The sequence below is a fragment of the Cnephaeus nilssonii genome (genome assembly GCF_951640355.1).
Source record: "Cnephaeus nilssonii genome assembly, chromosome: 14".
NCBI classification, from domain to species: Eukaryota; Metazoa; Chordata; class Mammalia; order Chiroptera; family Vespertilionidae; genus Cnephaeus; species Cnephaeus nilssonii.
This window is the reverse complement of record NC_137085.1, coordinates 2,565,847-2,580,347: the sequence shown is the minus strand read 5'-3', so window position 1 is coordinate 2,580,347 and position 14,501 is coordinate 2,565,847. Positions and strand designations below refer to the sequence as shown.

General features: G+C 62.2%; 1 protein-coding gene across 3 annotated transcripts; it reads left to right on the top strand.

Annotated features, from left to right (window-relative positions):
* Positions 1 to 2,117: 2,117 nt before the first annotated feature.
* Positions 2,118 to 13,966, top strand: GTF3C5 (general transcription factor IIIC subunit 5). Of its 3 annotated transcripts, none has more exons than XM_079789759.1 (11): positions 2,118 to 2,487; positions 3,362 to 3,581; positions 4,908 to 5,106; positions 8,222 to 8,417; positions 9,476 to 9,580; positions 10,802 to 10,916; positions 11,350 to 11,430; positions 11,590 to 11,690; positions 11,973 to 12,055; positions 12,640 to 12,782; positions 13,529 to 13,957. In XM_079789759.1, exons 1-11 carry the CDS (start codon positions 2,335 to 2,337, stop codon positions 13,687 to 13,689), a joined length of 1,557 nt encoding a protein of 518 aa, XP_079645885.1. In that variant the 5' UTR covers positions 2,118 to 2,334; the 3' UTR covers positions 13,690 to 13,957. The 3 variants fall into 3 exon arrangements, with proteins under 3 accessions (XP_079645885.1, XP_079645886.1, XP_079645887.1); XM_079789760.1 differs by having other exon boundaries at positions 11,593 to 11,690; positions 13,529 to 13,953; XM_079789761.1 differs by having other exon boundaries at positions 2,353 to 2,487; positions 4,908 to 5,188; positions 13,529 to 13,966.
* Positions 13,967 to 14,501: the final 535 nt, after the last annotated feature.

Below are 14,501 nucleotides of genomic sequence, written 5' to 3'. Positions count from 1 at the left end.
GCTTTAAGGGCAGGTCTGAAACCGTACAGAATCTGTTCTCTGAGTATGGGTGGAATTAAGCTAGAAGTCCACAACAGGAAGATAATTTTAAAATTCCCCAACTTTTGGACAATAACCAAGAGATTTCTAAATAAGACAAAAGAAATTGAAAAAGTAATCACAATGTCTGTTGGAAACATTTTCACCTGAGGGGGATGGAGGGGGATGGGGGGAGGGGAAATGAGAGGGGCCCCGTTCGCGGTGGTACAGACATGAGAGAGACCCTTTCAGTTAGGACCGAGGAAATTGTGTAAAACTGATCCCACCATAACAATGAAAAAAACAGGACGAACTAAAACGATAAGGCCCCTAGGAGAACACATGTTCATGAACTTGAGCTAGATTTCTTCGCCCGTAAAGGAGCCCTTGGAGTGAAAGGAGCAGGCTTCCGAGTACCGGCAACGCAGGCCCCATGGCTTCACCTGGGCTGCAGGTGCATGGGTCCGCCCACCTGCCGTGACTCATCTCCCCCCACTCTGCTCCCTATAGTTTTGTTTTCTGACACTTGCTCATTGTAAGAGAGTTTTTAAATATATATATATTTTTATTGACTTCAGAGAGGGATAGAGAGATAGAAACATCAATGATGAGAGAGAACCATTGACCATCTGCCTCCTGCATGCCCCCCCCATGGGGATGGAGCCCACAACATGGGCATGTGCCCTGACCCCTCCCCACTGGGGATTGAGCCCACAACATGGGCATGTGCCCTGACCCCTCCCCACTGGGGATTGAGCCCACAATCTGGGCATGTGCCCTGACGCCTCCCCACTGGGGATGGAGTCCACAACCTGGGCATGTGCCCTGACGCCTCCCCACTGGGGATTGAGCCCACAACCTGGGCATGTGCCCTGACCCCTCCCCACTGGGGATTGAGCCCACAATCTGGGCATGTGCCTTGACCCCTCCCCACTGGGGATTGAGCCCACAACATGGGCATGTGCCCTGACCAGGAATCTAACCCTGACCTCCTGGTTCATAGGTTGATGCTCAACCACTGAGCAACGCCAGCCGGGCTGTAAGAGAGTTTTTATAAAATTTGAGCCAAACTGACAGTTGCTAGGAAGCAAGATCTCAAATGCTCTGGAGGGTAACAGTTTTGCAGTTTCTTTTTTTTTCCTTTCCTCCCCATCACCAATACGCAGTTTCTTTTATGCATTTGGAATTAAGGGATGAAGGTGGGAGAAAGTAAGCGGGATTGGATTCCAGGATAAGTAACAAGGTAATGTGCTCTCTGAAGGTGCTTACACTTAGTTTCCAAAGGTGTTATTAACCTAGATGCACAAAAACAACGGAAAGGACTTCTTTAAGGCGAAGACAAACCTCTTACTAAAGAAGTTATATGCCTGGGGAGTGAATACCACCATGACCTGCCCATTTAGACCTTTATGATCAGATCACCCCATGAGGTTACTTTCCGTTGAACCCCTTTCTCACCCACAACGTCTTTGAATGGTCCTAGGGTCCCCCACACAGCTGATTGCTTCCGTTAGGGTCTGAGCAGTACCCCGCACACATCGGCGCTTAAGAACTAAGAGAGGAAGGTCTGACGGCGGCATCCGCCAAACGAGCAAAGCGCAACTCCCTCTAAATAAAAAAAAAGGGGGGGGGGGAAACCAAACCAAAAAAAAGTAAAGAAAACAAACAAAACAAAGCCCAATTCCTCCGCGCTCGCCATTTCCAGGCCGACCCCACCTCCCACCCACTCCCCGGGCTCCTCGCGCAGCTGGAAACCAGTCCTCGGACTGTGGGGGCAGGAGCGGGGGTCCCAGCCCCCAGGAAACCGCTCCGCCGGAAGAATGTCTCGGCTGGCCCCGAGCTGTCATAGGGTGGAACCGAGGAAGGGGCGGGGACTCGGCCTAGTCCTGCTTCCTTAGTGGCTAAAACTATGGAGCTGGCAGAAGGGGTGGAACCAGGCTTCCGCCTGACTGCTCATTGGCTAAGAGCTCGGCTCGGTCTTTGGGTTCTTATTGGCTGAAGTCGAGAGCGAGCTGGGCGGTGACCTATCAGCCTCTGGGTCCGCCGTGGGTAAGTGGAAGAGACAGGCCCTAGCCCCGCCCCTCGGGCAAACCCACTCTCTTTTAAAAACACAATGGCCAGGACAGAGGGGTAGTTGACCGCGAAGCCGCGGGGCCTTCCCTCGGACCTTTGCTCCCCGAGGCCTTGGAGCCCAGGGATTTAGAGAGACGCGAGCGGCGAGGGAGGCCGGAACGAATCCTTCGCGGAACCATCGAAGCGAGGCCTCTGGGCGCACGTGGAGGCACGGACCGCGCGGGCCGGGCCAGACTCGCAGGGATGGCAGCGGGGGCGACCGACGCGGGGCCGGGGGTCGCCATCCCCGTGGAGCTGCGGCGCGAGCAGCGCATGGTGTGCGTGGAGTACCCGGGCGTGGTGCGCAACGTGTCCAAGATGCTGTCGACCCTGGGCGGCGAGGAAGGCGTTTCTCGGGTGCGGAAGGGGGAGGCCCCGGGACCGCGGGGGCGGGACGGAGCTGTGGGACCGCGGCCGGAGGGGCGGGGTCGCGGGAGACTAGTGTGGTTTCCTTGGCAACGGAGCTTTCGGCGGGCGCTGGTGCGGGCAGTGGGCGGGCTTTGCTAGGGAGGCCGCCAGGAACGGACCGTTGTTCCCTGGAAGCAGAGGGAGAGGACTGTCGGGGAGATCCAGAGAGGGAAGGGGGTGTCCTTTGCACCCCATATTCGGATGAGCCACGGCCTCGGCGCCCCTGCCCTGAACGCAGCTCGCCCGCAGCCCCGCAGGGTGTGCTGGGCTGCCACGTCCTCTTGGCACAGGAGTGGAAAAGGGAGGCTCCGGAGATTAAGAGCCGCTGATCTACGCGGGGGGTGGGAGTGGGGGGCCAAGTGTTCTGTTGTTAGGGTTAAAGTAGTAACAGTTCACTCTCCGGTACCAGGCACCGTCTTAGGAGCTTGACTTACATCCTGTCCTCATTGGAACCCTGCGGGGCGGGAACTGTCATTGTCCGCATTTTACAAGGAAAGCGAGGTAGTTCAAGGCCACCCAGGACATAGGGGAGCTGGTTTGAGTGCTTCCTTGTGCCAGGCTCTGTGTTAAGTGCTTTACACGCGCCAGACCTTGAACTGTCTCTCGAGGCCTTCCCTGAACCCCAGCTCAGCTGGCAGTCATTCTCTCCAGCTTCACAGCCGCTGGGGAGCAAGAGGCTCCCTCGTTTCCTCTGCGGTGCTTGGGTCTGACAAGTGAGCCTTTGGGGAACTAAGCGCTCTGAATGAAACGCGAGCTCCGGGGTCACCCCTGCCGGCCGCTTAGCTGGCCACGGCCTCATCCGTCTCCCTTGGCCTCGGCACAGATCTATGGAGACCCCACCAAGAGGCTGGAGCTCTACTTCCGGCCCAAGGACCCCTACTGCCACCCGGTGTGCGCCAACCGCTTCAGTACCAGCAGCCTGCTGCTCCGGGTCCGGAGGAAGACCAAGCGGCCGGAGGGGCTGCCGGGGCCCGAGGCCCACCCCCAGGTCACGTTTGACGTGGATATCCTTGGCATCGTCCCCACCATTTACAGATTTCAAGGTAACTACCAGTGCACTTTTACCGAACTCGGTGGTCTCAGGGCCTGTGTCCCCACTGCCTGCAGGAGCCTGGTAGGTCAGCCACACAAGTGACGTGAGCCAGGAATGCACAGGCCTGCGGGGCGGGAGGTGAGGGCTTCTTCCCTCCAGCCCACAGCTCCCTGCAGGCCTTGCCAGGCTCTTAGAGAACCTGGAGGTCCATGAGGGGTGCCCTAACTTTCAGTTATTGTGGGGGCCACATAAGACTGGCCCACAGGCCTCCAGTTCTCAGCCCCCCCCCCCCCCCCCCCCCGTTGTGGAACCTGCTTCGTCTTCACTGCTGCTGCTGCTGCTGCTGCCGCCTCCCCTCGGAAGCCTTCCCAGATCACCTCAGCCCCTTAGGACCTCATGTTTCTTGTACTCTTAGCCAACTGGATGTCTCCCGGGGGGTCCTCAATCAAGTCTGCTACCCACGGAGCCCCAGTGAGGAGGCAGGAAGGCGGGGGGGGGGGGGGGGGGTGAGAACGGACGTGGACTTCTGCATTGTGCCTTCCTGAGCTTTGTGGGGTTTTTCATGCAGGTCCCTGGGCTTCCCTCCGCCTCAGTCTCCTTGTCTGGACAGTGGGGCCCCGAGTCCCTGAACCCCTTGTGAAGATTCAGGGAGATGGTGCCTGTTAAGGGGCCGGCCCACCGCCTGGGGGCACTGTGAAACCTCTAGTTGCAGCTGCAGGTCTCAGAATCCGAAGAGAGGAATGATTGAGGAGGTTGGAGGGGTAGAAAGAAAAAAGAGGAAAGAAACTGAAGCAGGACCTGGGCCTGGGCCCCCAGGGGCTGGGCATTGTGACTGTCAGCCATGCTGGTGAGTTGTCTGGCCACCGAAGAGGGCTGTCCTTGCGCGGACAGGCTTCCTCTGATTTCATTCCCATCGCTCACTGAGCCAGCACCTCACCAGTCAGGTGCGCCCTGCACCGCGGCCCTGCCTCACCTGCAACTTGTTAGAAATGCGCCAGCTCAGATTCTGCGTTAGCCAGACCCCAGGCCAGTCACGGGCACCTTGCTTCCTGAGAAGCGCTGACCCAGACTTTATTCTCACACCACGTACACCCCACCCCAAACGCCATTTATCCAAGTGACGGGGAGGGCACGGAGCTGAGTGCATGGAAGCTGTGCGGCAGCGTGTGGTTTCAGCTCCTGCCACCCAGGCCCGGCAGCCTCTACCACTCGGCTGGCTCGGCACCTCCCCAAGAAGACCTGGGCGTTGGTGCGTGGCACTGCCCCCGCCTGCAGGTGCAGCCAGGAGAGTGGTCCCTGGCTGCGGTGCCGGCTACCTACCTGCCTCTCTCTCCAGGAATGTCCGACTTCCAGTACTTGGCTGTGCACACGGAAGCGGGTGGCGTGCACAAGTCCATGTACGACAAGGTGCTCATGGTCAGGCCCGAGAAGGAGGACTTCTTCCATCAGGAGCTGCCACTCTACATCCCCCCGCCCATCTTCTCCCGGCTGGACACCCCAGCGGACTACTTCTATCGCCCAGAGACACAGCATCGGTGAGCCCGCCCCGCAGCGTCAGGGTCCGAGCCGGAGGCGCAGGAAGCTCCCGCATAGGGCCAGGTGCAGAGAAGGCCCTGGGTGAGCGGTGGCCGGGTGCTCGTGAGCTGGAGGGAGGGCCCTGACAGGACAGAGACCCTGGCTCCGGGGCTTGGTTCCAGCCGAGAAGTGGCCGTTGGGTTTAGTCTGGGTCATTGCCACCCCCGGGCCTTGCTGTCACCAGTAATGACACATGTCGTGAAGCTCCACCTGTGGGCGTCCCTTCTGAGCCAGCACCTTCCATCCCTGCTGGCCTCCCTGTCCCACCCCTGCCCGTGACCTCCTGGCCATCTTTATCTTTCATCCTTGCCATGCCCGCCCCCTGCGCCACACGCCTCCAAACCAGCCAGTGCACCCCAGCTGTGTGCCACCGCCCGGAGCCATCCTCGCTCTCGTGGCCGGGCGCGTGCTTACCGGGCGCGTGGCCGCCGCGTCTGCTCGCGAGAACACGGCTCCGAGCACAGGGACGGCATCTCTTGACTCCGGTGGCTTCTCGGGCGCCGAGTGTTAGAAACGCCAGGTGATGCGCATCCTAGGCCGTCACAGAGGCCCCGGCCCCCCCGCCGTGCGTGTCCCTGAGGCCCCGTGAGAGCGCTGCGTCCGTGTAAAGGAAATGAATGCTTCCATTGGACACCGGCAGGAGGGAGAGACCCCCGGGGCTGTGGGCAGGCTGGTCTGGGTGTGCCATGGCTTTCTATTGGAGACCAGCAGCCACAGTGACAGGACGGAGTGGGGTGTCCTTCGTGTAGCAACCAAGGCAGAATGGCATTGAAAAGACAGGAAACCCGTGCGTTTGCAAAGGCCCAATTGGAGAAGAATGGCGTGGCCGCCGCTCTCAGACGCGCTGTGCACGTTTCTGCAAACGGGGTGGTCCAGGCCACATGGCAGCCCCGGGCCCCCACTTCTGACCCCCCCGGCCTTGCTCATTGCACACTGTCTGTGTGTTTGCATGCTTTCCTTTTTCTAATCACACACAGAAGGGCACAATTTTTTAAATGTCTCAATTTCAGTGTGAGGTCCGTGGAGGTAGCGATTTGGCCTCCTGCCCTCCGGGGTAACCCCGTGGCTAGGGCAGCCCGGGCCGAGAGAGGCCTCTGCGAGTCCTTACCAACCCGTGGGTGAAGCTCTGGGGGAGCAAGATCAGGAAAAACAGAGAAACAAACGGAAAAAGACAGCTGGAAACATGGCCCCCAGGTGGTGATGCTCGTTAAAGGGTTGTCCATAGCATGTTAAGCTCCCAAAGTTGGAGGACTTGAGCGCCTGCTGACTTGGTAGCCGAGGGTCACCTCCCCCTGCTGGCCGCAGCTGTCAGCTGTGCTCAAGCCCATGGACCAGCGCCTCCAGGCAGAGCAGCTGGTGCTGGGCCCTGGCCCTGCCGCCCCCACCCCACCCCCACCCCCACCCCCCAGAGGCGGTGCTTAGAGCTGCCCCCACACCACGGAGAGTGAATTGGGATGTCACCTTTGGAGTTGAAGACCCATCCCCAAAAGTGTGCACCCTGAGGTGTGAAACTGCACACCCCCCTACTAAGGGGTCACCCCAAAATGAGGTCACCTTTTTTGGTGAGCAGTTGGTCAAATCGATTATGATTCCAGATGTTCTTTTCCTGTTTGCCAAGCTGTCCCACCTGCCGGAGTTTCCCCCGTGCCTCTCACCTAAGAGCTCAAAGATACGGTTATGAGAGCGTTTCCAGATTAACTGTTGGCCACAGCCGGCCCAGTCGGGTCCTCTGAGCCCCGGCGTCCCCACAGCGTCCCCGGGAGGAGGGCCAGCTGCCCTTGGACCCACAGGCCCTCTGCCCGCGCCACAGGTTCATGGGTTTCCAGCACATGGGAAGCACCTGCCTTTCCTCCCAGCGCTGCCACCGGTTGTTCGCTCTGCCGGCCTTGCTGTGCCGGGAACACAGGATGGGGCTGGCCTGGCAGGTCCCTCCTCCAGGAGGCTGAGTGGGTGCGGGAGCCCTGTCCCTGCAGCGGGCCACTTCCTCGTGGGGGTCCGTGGTCTCAGGGGGTGTCTTTGACCCAGGACACTGTTGCTCTGGCAGGATGGTTTTACTGGAGTCACGGTTTTTGAAAAAGGCACAGACTTGATCCGATGATTACAACTTTGTTTCCCAGTGTGAAGGTCATTGTTCTCCATGAATAAGCAGGTGGCATGTACTCACAGAAAGTTAAGGTAAAAAGGAAACCGTTGGGAAAGGTAATAGTCACCTGAATGAAGTGTGACGTCCAGGCGTACGTTCAAGTGCACTCTGAAATAACTCAGTGAGTTTGGGGTGGTGCCGAGGACAGGAACCACCGTGTGACGGTAGCTGTTGGAGCTGGGTGGGCTCGTGGGGGGCTCCTCACACTGTCCCCTGCTTTAGTGCAGGTCGGACGCTGCTGGTTCCCCGCCTCACGTAGCGGCACTGGGCTCCTGGGACCCCTGGCCTGAGTGTGCTCTGTGGCTGGTGTCAGGACCCTCGCTTTTCAAAAGCCTCTGCTGTGTGGCACAGGTGACACCCGTTCCTTCCTGGGTGCTGTCCGGCCACCTCGGGCTGGGCTCTCGCTCGGCACAGGTGCGGCCTCCGGGCAGCTCCTCACCCTGGGCTCCGTTACTTCAAGGAAGTGCTTGCCTCCTCACAGGCTGTGTGAGGGCTGAGTGAGTGAATTGGAAAAGTCAGTGAGCAGAGCTGAGGCCTGACAGCAGGCCCCGTGTGGCTGCGTGGCAACTCTGTCACCATCCCTGCCTGAGGGGCATTTGGGTGGCGCCTAGTTTAGACTGGCGGGTGGGTGCTGGCATGAGGCTGAGGCCACCACCTCGGGACAGGAGCTCCCCACACTCAGCCTCCGGGACCTTCCGGTCGTGCCCGGCTCAGAGCTGCGGACCCAGCCTCTCTGAGCTGCCGCTGGTCGCTGCCCACTCCCCGGTGCTCAGCCTGAGGACAGACGGGTCTCGGGCGCTAAGAACCTCTCCCTGACCCGGGTTCCAGGGAAAAGCGCACAGGCACAGGCCACCGGCGTCACGGGCCTGGCGGGCTCCCTGCCTGGTCTGGCCGGGCCTGTGCCTGGTTCTCATGGGCCTCTCTGCCCCCAGGGAAGGCTACAACAACCCCCCCATCTCAGGCGAGAATCTAATCGGCCTGAGCAGGGCCCGGCGCCTCCACAACGCCATCTTCGTCAACTTCGAGGGGGACGAGGTGCCCGAGCAGCCGCTGGAGGCCGCAGTGCAGACCTGGAGGAGGATCTGCACCAACCCCATGGACCGCAAGGTGGAGGAGGAGCTGAGGAAGGTGAGCCCCGCCGCTCCGCCCGCCTGCGCTGGCCACCCGGGACCCAGCCGGGCTCTCCTCGCTCTTGGCAGTTGGCGGTGCCCACTTCTTTAACTGGTTCATTAGCACACGGGATGTTCTCATCTCTAGATGTCAGTCTGAAAGCCATGCCAGCGTAAGCCCGACTGGCAAGGTGGAAACACTTCTTAGAATTCTCTGACGGGTCCCTTTGGGCGCAAACAGTCGGTGCATTGTTCAGATGTGACCTCGTGTGGACCTTCGGTTCCTGGAAACTCTCCTTCAGTCGTGGGTTTGCAGCGTGCCAGGTGCACACAGCCTGCCCGTGCCAGTCGGGGGCCGCGCCTCCCTGGGCGGAAGCCTTCGCCTTGCCCTCTGGCTGCGGTGCTGAGAGGACTCGGGCTGGGGTCTGCTCCTGGTGTCCTGCAGGTGTGGGCAGCAGGTCCTCGGTGAAGCCACCTCCCTGCCGGTGGAGGCGCGCCCCTGGTTGCAGTTCACTGTCCTTGGGGGACGGAGTGCTTCTTAAAGAGACGGTGGACACCTTGCTGTGTTTCTAGCAATCGCGGGGGGAGGAGGGGGATGGGGGGGAGGGAAGGAGGGGCACTGTCCCAGGCTCCTCATTCTCCTCTGGACACGGCCCGATCCTAACTGGCTCAGGGCCCTTCCTGCCCGGGCTGCCACGCTGAGCCACACTGGCCTTCAGTCCTCGCTGGGCCAGGCCATCTCTTCGGCCTTCATGATGTGCCAACTCGGGGTCCGGAGCTCCGGCTCCTTTGGTCATCTGCTGCCCTGTGAGCTGCGTAAGGACAGAGGCTGTGTCCCTCGTCCTTTCAGGACCTGGCCCAGCAGCCACACGGCACGAGCTGCGTGTGCAGCCCTGCTTCTGAGCGGAGGGATGAGCGATGTGCCCGGCCTCTGGAGCCTGGTCCCTGCTGGCTCGGCCCGCCCTCCCCCGGCTCCTTTCGGGAAGGGTCCTCCAGGGCCAGACCGCCCTGCAGAGTCGGCCAGCGGGCGGGCTGCTGTGCTCATCTCAGCCTCTGCCTTGCCCCCGCCCCCCTCAGCTGTTTGACATCCGTCCCATCTGGTCACGCAACGCCGTCAGAGCCAAGATCAGCGTCCACCCTGACAAGCTCAAGGTCCTGCTGCCCTTCATGGCCTATTACATGGTGAGTGTCAGCCCAGCCGCCGCCTTGGTTCCCACCAGGGCCGTGCTGGTCCCAGAGGTGACCTCAGAGCCCGAGCAGGCCGCCTGTCCCGCCCCTCCCCCGAGAGCACGCTCGGCCACCTGGGGTGATTTCAGGATTAAAGAGTAATTTCGTAACTTTACGCAAAGGGACTCTACACCTTTAAGTGATCTGGTTGAGTGCTGTGTGGGCACCTCAGCCTTCCCCCGGGGGGCAGCTCCCCGCTGAGGAGGAGCCTGGCGCAGAGCGCGGACAGGTGTCGCGGTTCCACAGCCGGCGAGCGGCAGAGCCACCGGCCCCCGCCTGTCTGGCTGCAGAGCCGGCCCCTGACACAGCGCCTCAGGCCCCAGCTCCTCCTCCCTGGGCTGAGTGGGGTTTGGTGGGGATCTCCCCCTTGGACTCAGTGCAGGAGGATGGAGATGGGGTGTCATTACTGCGGCTCCCACAGGTGCTGGGGGAAGGGACCCTGCATGCCGAGGGCTCCATGCAGGGTGGTGACGGGTGGGTACCTGGGCTCGGACCCAGACTTAGAGTCGCCGTCTGTCTTCCATGTGGGCTTTCTGGACACGCAGCCTCAGGAGGACAGTGACGCGTTCACCGAGCACTTCCTGTGGCCGGCACCGTGGCCCAGGCCCCAGGTCTTATCTCTTTTATCCTCACAACATCTATGAGGGCTCATGTCACCCCACCTGACAGGAAGGCTGAGGCTTGGGTAGACCAAGTGACCTGTTGAGCGGACAGCCGCACGTGGCAGAGCTGGGGGGCTGCAGAGCCACGTCTGCCTCGCCTCCACTGCCCACGTGTGGGCTCTTTTTTTTTTTTTTTTAAATATATTTTATTGATTTTTTTACAGAGAGGAAGGGAGAGGGATAGAGAGCTAGAAATGTCGATGAGAGAGAAACATCGACCAGCTGCCTCCTGCACACCCCCTACTAGGGATGTGCCCGCAACCAAGGTACATGCCCTTGACCGGAATCGAACCTGGGACCTTCCAGTCCGCAGGCCGACGCTCTATCCACTGAGCCAAACCGGTTTCGGCCACGTGTGGGCTCTTGATGTGGCTCCCAGTCCTTCAAATCTTGAGGTGTTGCACTGCCCCCCTCGGAGCCCCCCGCCCTCCGCCCCCTCCGCCCCTGGCCTGTGCATCTGCGAAGCCGGGGCTCGGCCTTGGCCCCTCCCCACTCCCACCTTCTCTGCCTCCAGATAACAGGTCCCTGGAGAAGCCTGTGGATTCGCTTCGGGTACGACCCCCGAAGGCACCCGGAAGCCAAGATCTACCAAGTCCTTGATTTCCGGATCCGCTGTGGAATGAAATCTGGTAAGAATGACCACACCTCCCTCTCCTCCCGTCTTCCTGTTCCTGTTCCTGTGCGCGCTGGTAATCGTGTCCAGGTGCGGGGAGCAGGCCACCCCTGGTGAGGGCTGAAGTGAGGTGGACGTGAGGGTGCGAGTTCGGGCTTGGCTCCACGCTGACCCTCATTACTGAGCCACAGCCACTTGTTCACCCGTTAGTCTGCGTGGGCTTCTGTGGCTCCCGGGGGGGCAGGCCGGGTGTCCAGCCAGTGTCCACAGTGAGCCACTGCTCCCAGAGCCCCAGCTCTGGCCCTGCACTGGAACGTGGTGGCTCCTGCCACCCCAGGCCCATCTCAGGAACTGTCCCAGTGAGCCCTGGTGGGCCAGTCGTGCCAGGCCAGCGCCGTGTGCCAGAAGGGGCTCTGCCCACCCGCACCTGACACCCCCCTCACCTGCAGGGTACACCTCCAACGAGATGCCCGTGAAGGCCAAGCGCAGCACCTACAACTACAGCCTCCCCATCACCGTCAAAAAGTCGTGTAAGTGCTTCGGCTCGCTCTGCAAATTGGGGCGATGGGCCTCACCGGTGCTGAGGACGGTGGCCTCTGTATTTGGGGGGGTGAGGGGTGCTTCCAGCAATCCCTGGGGAGGGGGCTGGGTAGCACCCCTATATTCCAAAGCACCGCTGTTGTCCCTAGCAGCCAACCAGCTTGTCACCATGCAAGACCTGAAGCAGGGCCTGGGCCCATCCGGGGCAACTGGCATGCAGAGATCGGCCTCCAACAAGTACAAGCTCAAGGTGGGTGCCCGGAGCCCGGGGGGCGGGCAGACTGCAGCAAGCACGGCAGAGCCAGCCCGGGCCCGCCTGCCGGGCAGGAGGCTCTCAGCTCCGGGTCCACCCCTCCCAGAACCTCCCAGGGCGTCGGAGCGGCTTTTCTCCCCACCTGCTCTGGCTCAGGCCTGTCTGCCCCACCTGGCTGCAGGGACCAGCTAACTCCTGTGGCCCAGGGTGGGGTCTCCAACACTGCCCGCCCCAGGGGGAGGCTCCCCCTGACGTGCCCCTGTCTCCCCTCTTGCCCAGGACTCAGTTTACATCTTCCGGGAGGGCGCCTTGCCGCCGTACCGACAGATGTTCTACCAGCTATGCGACCTGAACGTGGAAGAGTACGTACTGGAGGGTCGCGAAGCCCGCGTGAGGCTGTGGGCAGGGGTCGGGGCTGCGAACCTGCTGGCACCACAGAGCTCCCTGCGAGGTTCATTTCCATCAGCCTCCCTCTCGGCGGCTCAGGTGCTGCTGGAGAGCCCTCTGTCTGGGTCGCCGTGGGCCACACCTCGGGGTCCCAGGCAGGGTGCTGGGCTGGCCGCGGACGTGTTGCCTGTGGAGTCTGCCTCGCCTCCACTGCCCACGTGTGGGCTCGTGATGTGGCCCCCAGCCCTTCAGAACCGACCAGAACCCAGACCTTCAATCTGATTGTTCATAGTGATGCCTTGAAATCAGGGAGGGGCGCCGGGGGCAGCTGTGGCCCATTAAACCCAGTGGGAAGGCGGTGGAAGCTGTAACTCACAAGCCCATGGGGTGGGCACACCGCTCCGTGCCTCTGAGGGTCCAGCGGTCCTTCATGCTCTCATCCCACTTCGCCCTCGGCACTCAGCGCTGCTTTTCCCAGCACAGCCCCTCGGCCACTCTGCGCACTGGCCCGTTAGCCGGAGCCGCCCTGGAACTCCGTGCCCCCCCCCGCCCCCCGCAGGTTGCAGAAGATCATTCACCGCAACGACGGGGCCGAGGAGACCTGCACCGAGCGGGACGGGTGGTGCCTGCCCAAGACCAGCGACGACCTGCGCAACGCCATGTCCCTCATGATCCGGCAGATCATCCGCGCCAGGAGGCCTGGTGAGCGCCGGGGGAAGGGGCAGGGGTCCCTCGCGGCCGGTCTCGTCTCTGGCGCAGTGGGAGGGAGGCCTGTGCGGCAGCACCTGCCCAGGGGCCAGCGCCCAGGGGCCAGCACCCAGGCTGCCCGCTGCCGTCACGGTTACCGCTTCACACCTGCCGCCCCCTCCCACCTTCCCGCCGTGTGCGTGCGGGCTGTCTGTCCTCCTGGAGGTCCTGTCACCCTGTGGGGCCTGTGGGGTGGGGGGTGGGGGAGGGGGGAGGTAGCCCTGGCAGCTGGGTCCCCGAGGAGGGGAGTGAGCACCTGCTGGGCTGGGGGAGGGGCAGAGCAAGCAAGAGGCCCCTCCCAGAGGGTTCTCCCAGGCTTGGGTGCGGGTGTCCCAGAGCCTGCCCTGCCCCGCGGAGCTGACGGAGCACAGGTGCTTAGCCTTGTTTGGGACCCAGCCCCTCGGCAGCCTCTTCCAGGCCGCGGGCCCTCTCACCACAGACACTTACAAAGTGTGTGCCCTCCGGGGTCACGGGCACCTCTGGGGAGTGGTGGGCAAAGCATGCAGCTCCACGGTCCCCCGACATGCCTGAGTGCCAGGTCCCGGCACCCACACTCCACAGCAGCTCCTGCTGGAGCCCAGGAGCCTGTTCTGGGGTTCTGGGGACCAGGGGCCCGGTCTGGGGCCTGGTCTGGGGACTGGGGTCTGGGGCCTGGGGCCTGGGGCAGGAGCCTGCTTCAGGACACGCTGTCTCCTGCCCAGCCCTCTTCTCCAGCCCGGCCAAGACTGACGGAGACGGAAGGAAAGAGCAGCTGACAGGCGAGTCTGGGGAGGAGGAGGAGGAGGAAGAGGAGGAGGAGGACTTCAAGCCGTCGGACGGGAGTGAGAACGAGATGGAGACCGAGATCCTGGACTATGTGTGACGCAGGGTCATGTGTGACCCCAGAGGACAAGCCAGGGCTCACAGTGCCGCCTCGGTCGCCAGAACAGCCCTGGAGGCCCCGAGGAGCTGGGCTGCCAGCTCTGGGTGCAGCTAGCCCTGGTCCTGCCGTGACTGCTGCCAGGCTGCGCGGGACATTCCATGAGTTGGCACCAGCGAGAGCCGGAGGTGGAGGTGGTGCCGCCAGGGGTGGGGGTCAGCTTGGCTTGGGTCTCATGACTGATGGCAGGGACGGCACCAGGAGCCTGGTGCGTGGTCACAGCTGGCAGGAGCCTGTCCTTGCGTTTGGATCCTCCTGTTTGGGGTTCGCCTGGCAAAGGCAGGCCCAGTGGCATTGCCCGCATTAAATACCTTTCCCCAGGAGACTTGGTATTAGAGTGGCTCAGAGCCCCTGCTGGGGGGCGGTGAGGGTGGGGGGCGGGGGACGTGGGCTGCTGGACCATCGCTGTTCCTCGGTGGCCTCGTGGGGCGGTGCTGGGACAGCTGAGCACAGGCCTGAGGCCCTCGCCAGGTGGGTCCCACAGCCCGGAGGGTCCCACAGCCCGGAGGGTCCCACAGCCCGGCCTTCATTCACCCCTCACTGCTCCAGAGCCTCTAGGAAACGGGCCCTGGTCCCACGGCCGCCGGAGCGAAAGGGCAGGGTCCTGGGAGCCTCCAGGACAGACCAGGGGCCCAGGGCTCCATCCTGGGACCTGCCTTGTAGAGAAGCCGCCCGCCCGGTGGCCCCGCCCCCTGCTGCTGGGGACGCACAGCCAACACTTCGGAGCAGCTCTCCCCAGAGGCAGGCTGGGCCCA

Excerpts from the sequence above, each read along its gene's own strand:
- GTF3C5 (XM_079789759.1), top strand. The coding sequence starts at position 2,335 with ATGGCAGCGGGGGCGACCGACGCGGGGCCGGGGGTCGCCATCCCCGTG. Across the intron at positions 2,488-3,361 it reads GCGAGGAAGGCGTTTCTCGG|ATCTATGGAGACCCCACCAA; the intron begins GTGCGGAAGGGG and ends GCCTCGGCACAG. Across the intron at positions 9,581-10,801 it reads CCTTCATGGCCTATTACATG|ATAACAGGTCCCTGGAGAAG; the intron begins GTGAGTGTCAGC and ends CTCTGCCTCCAG.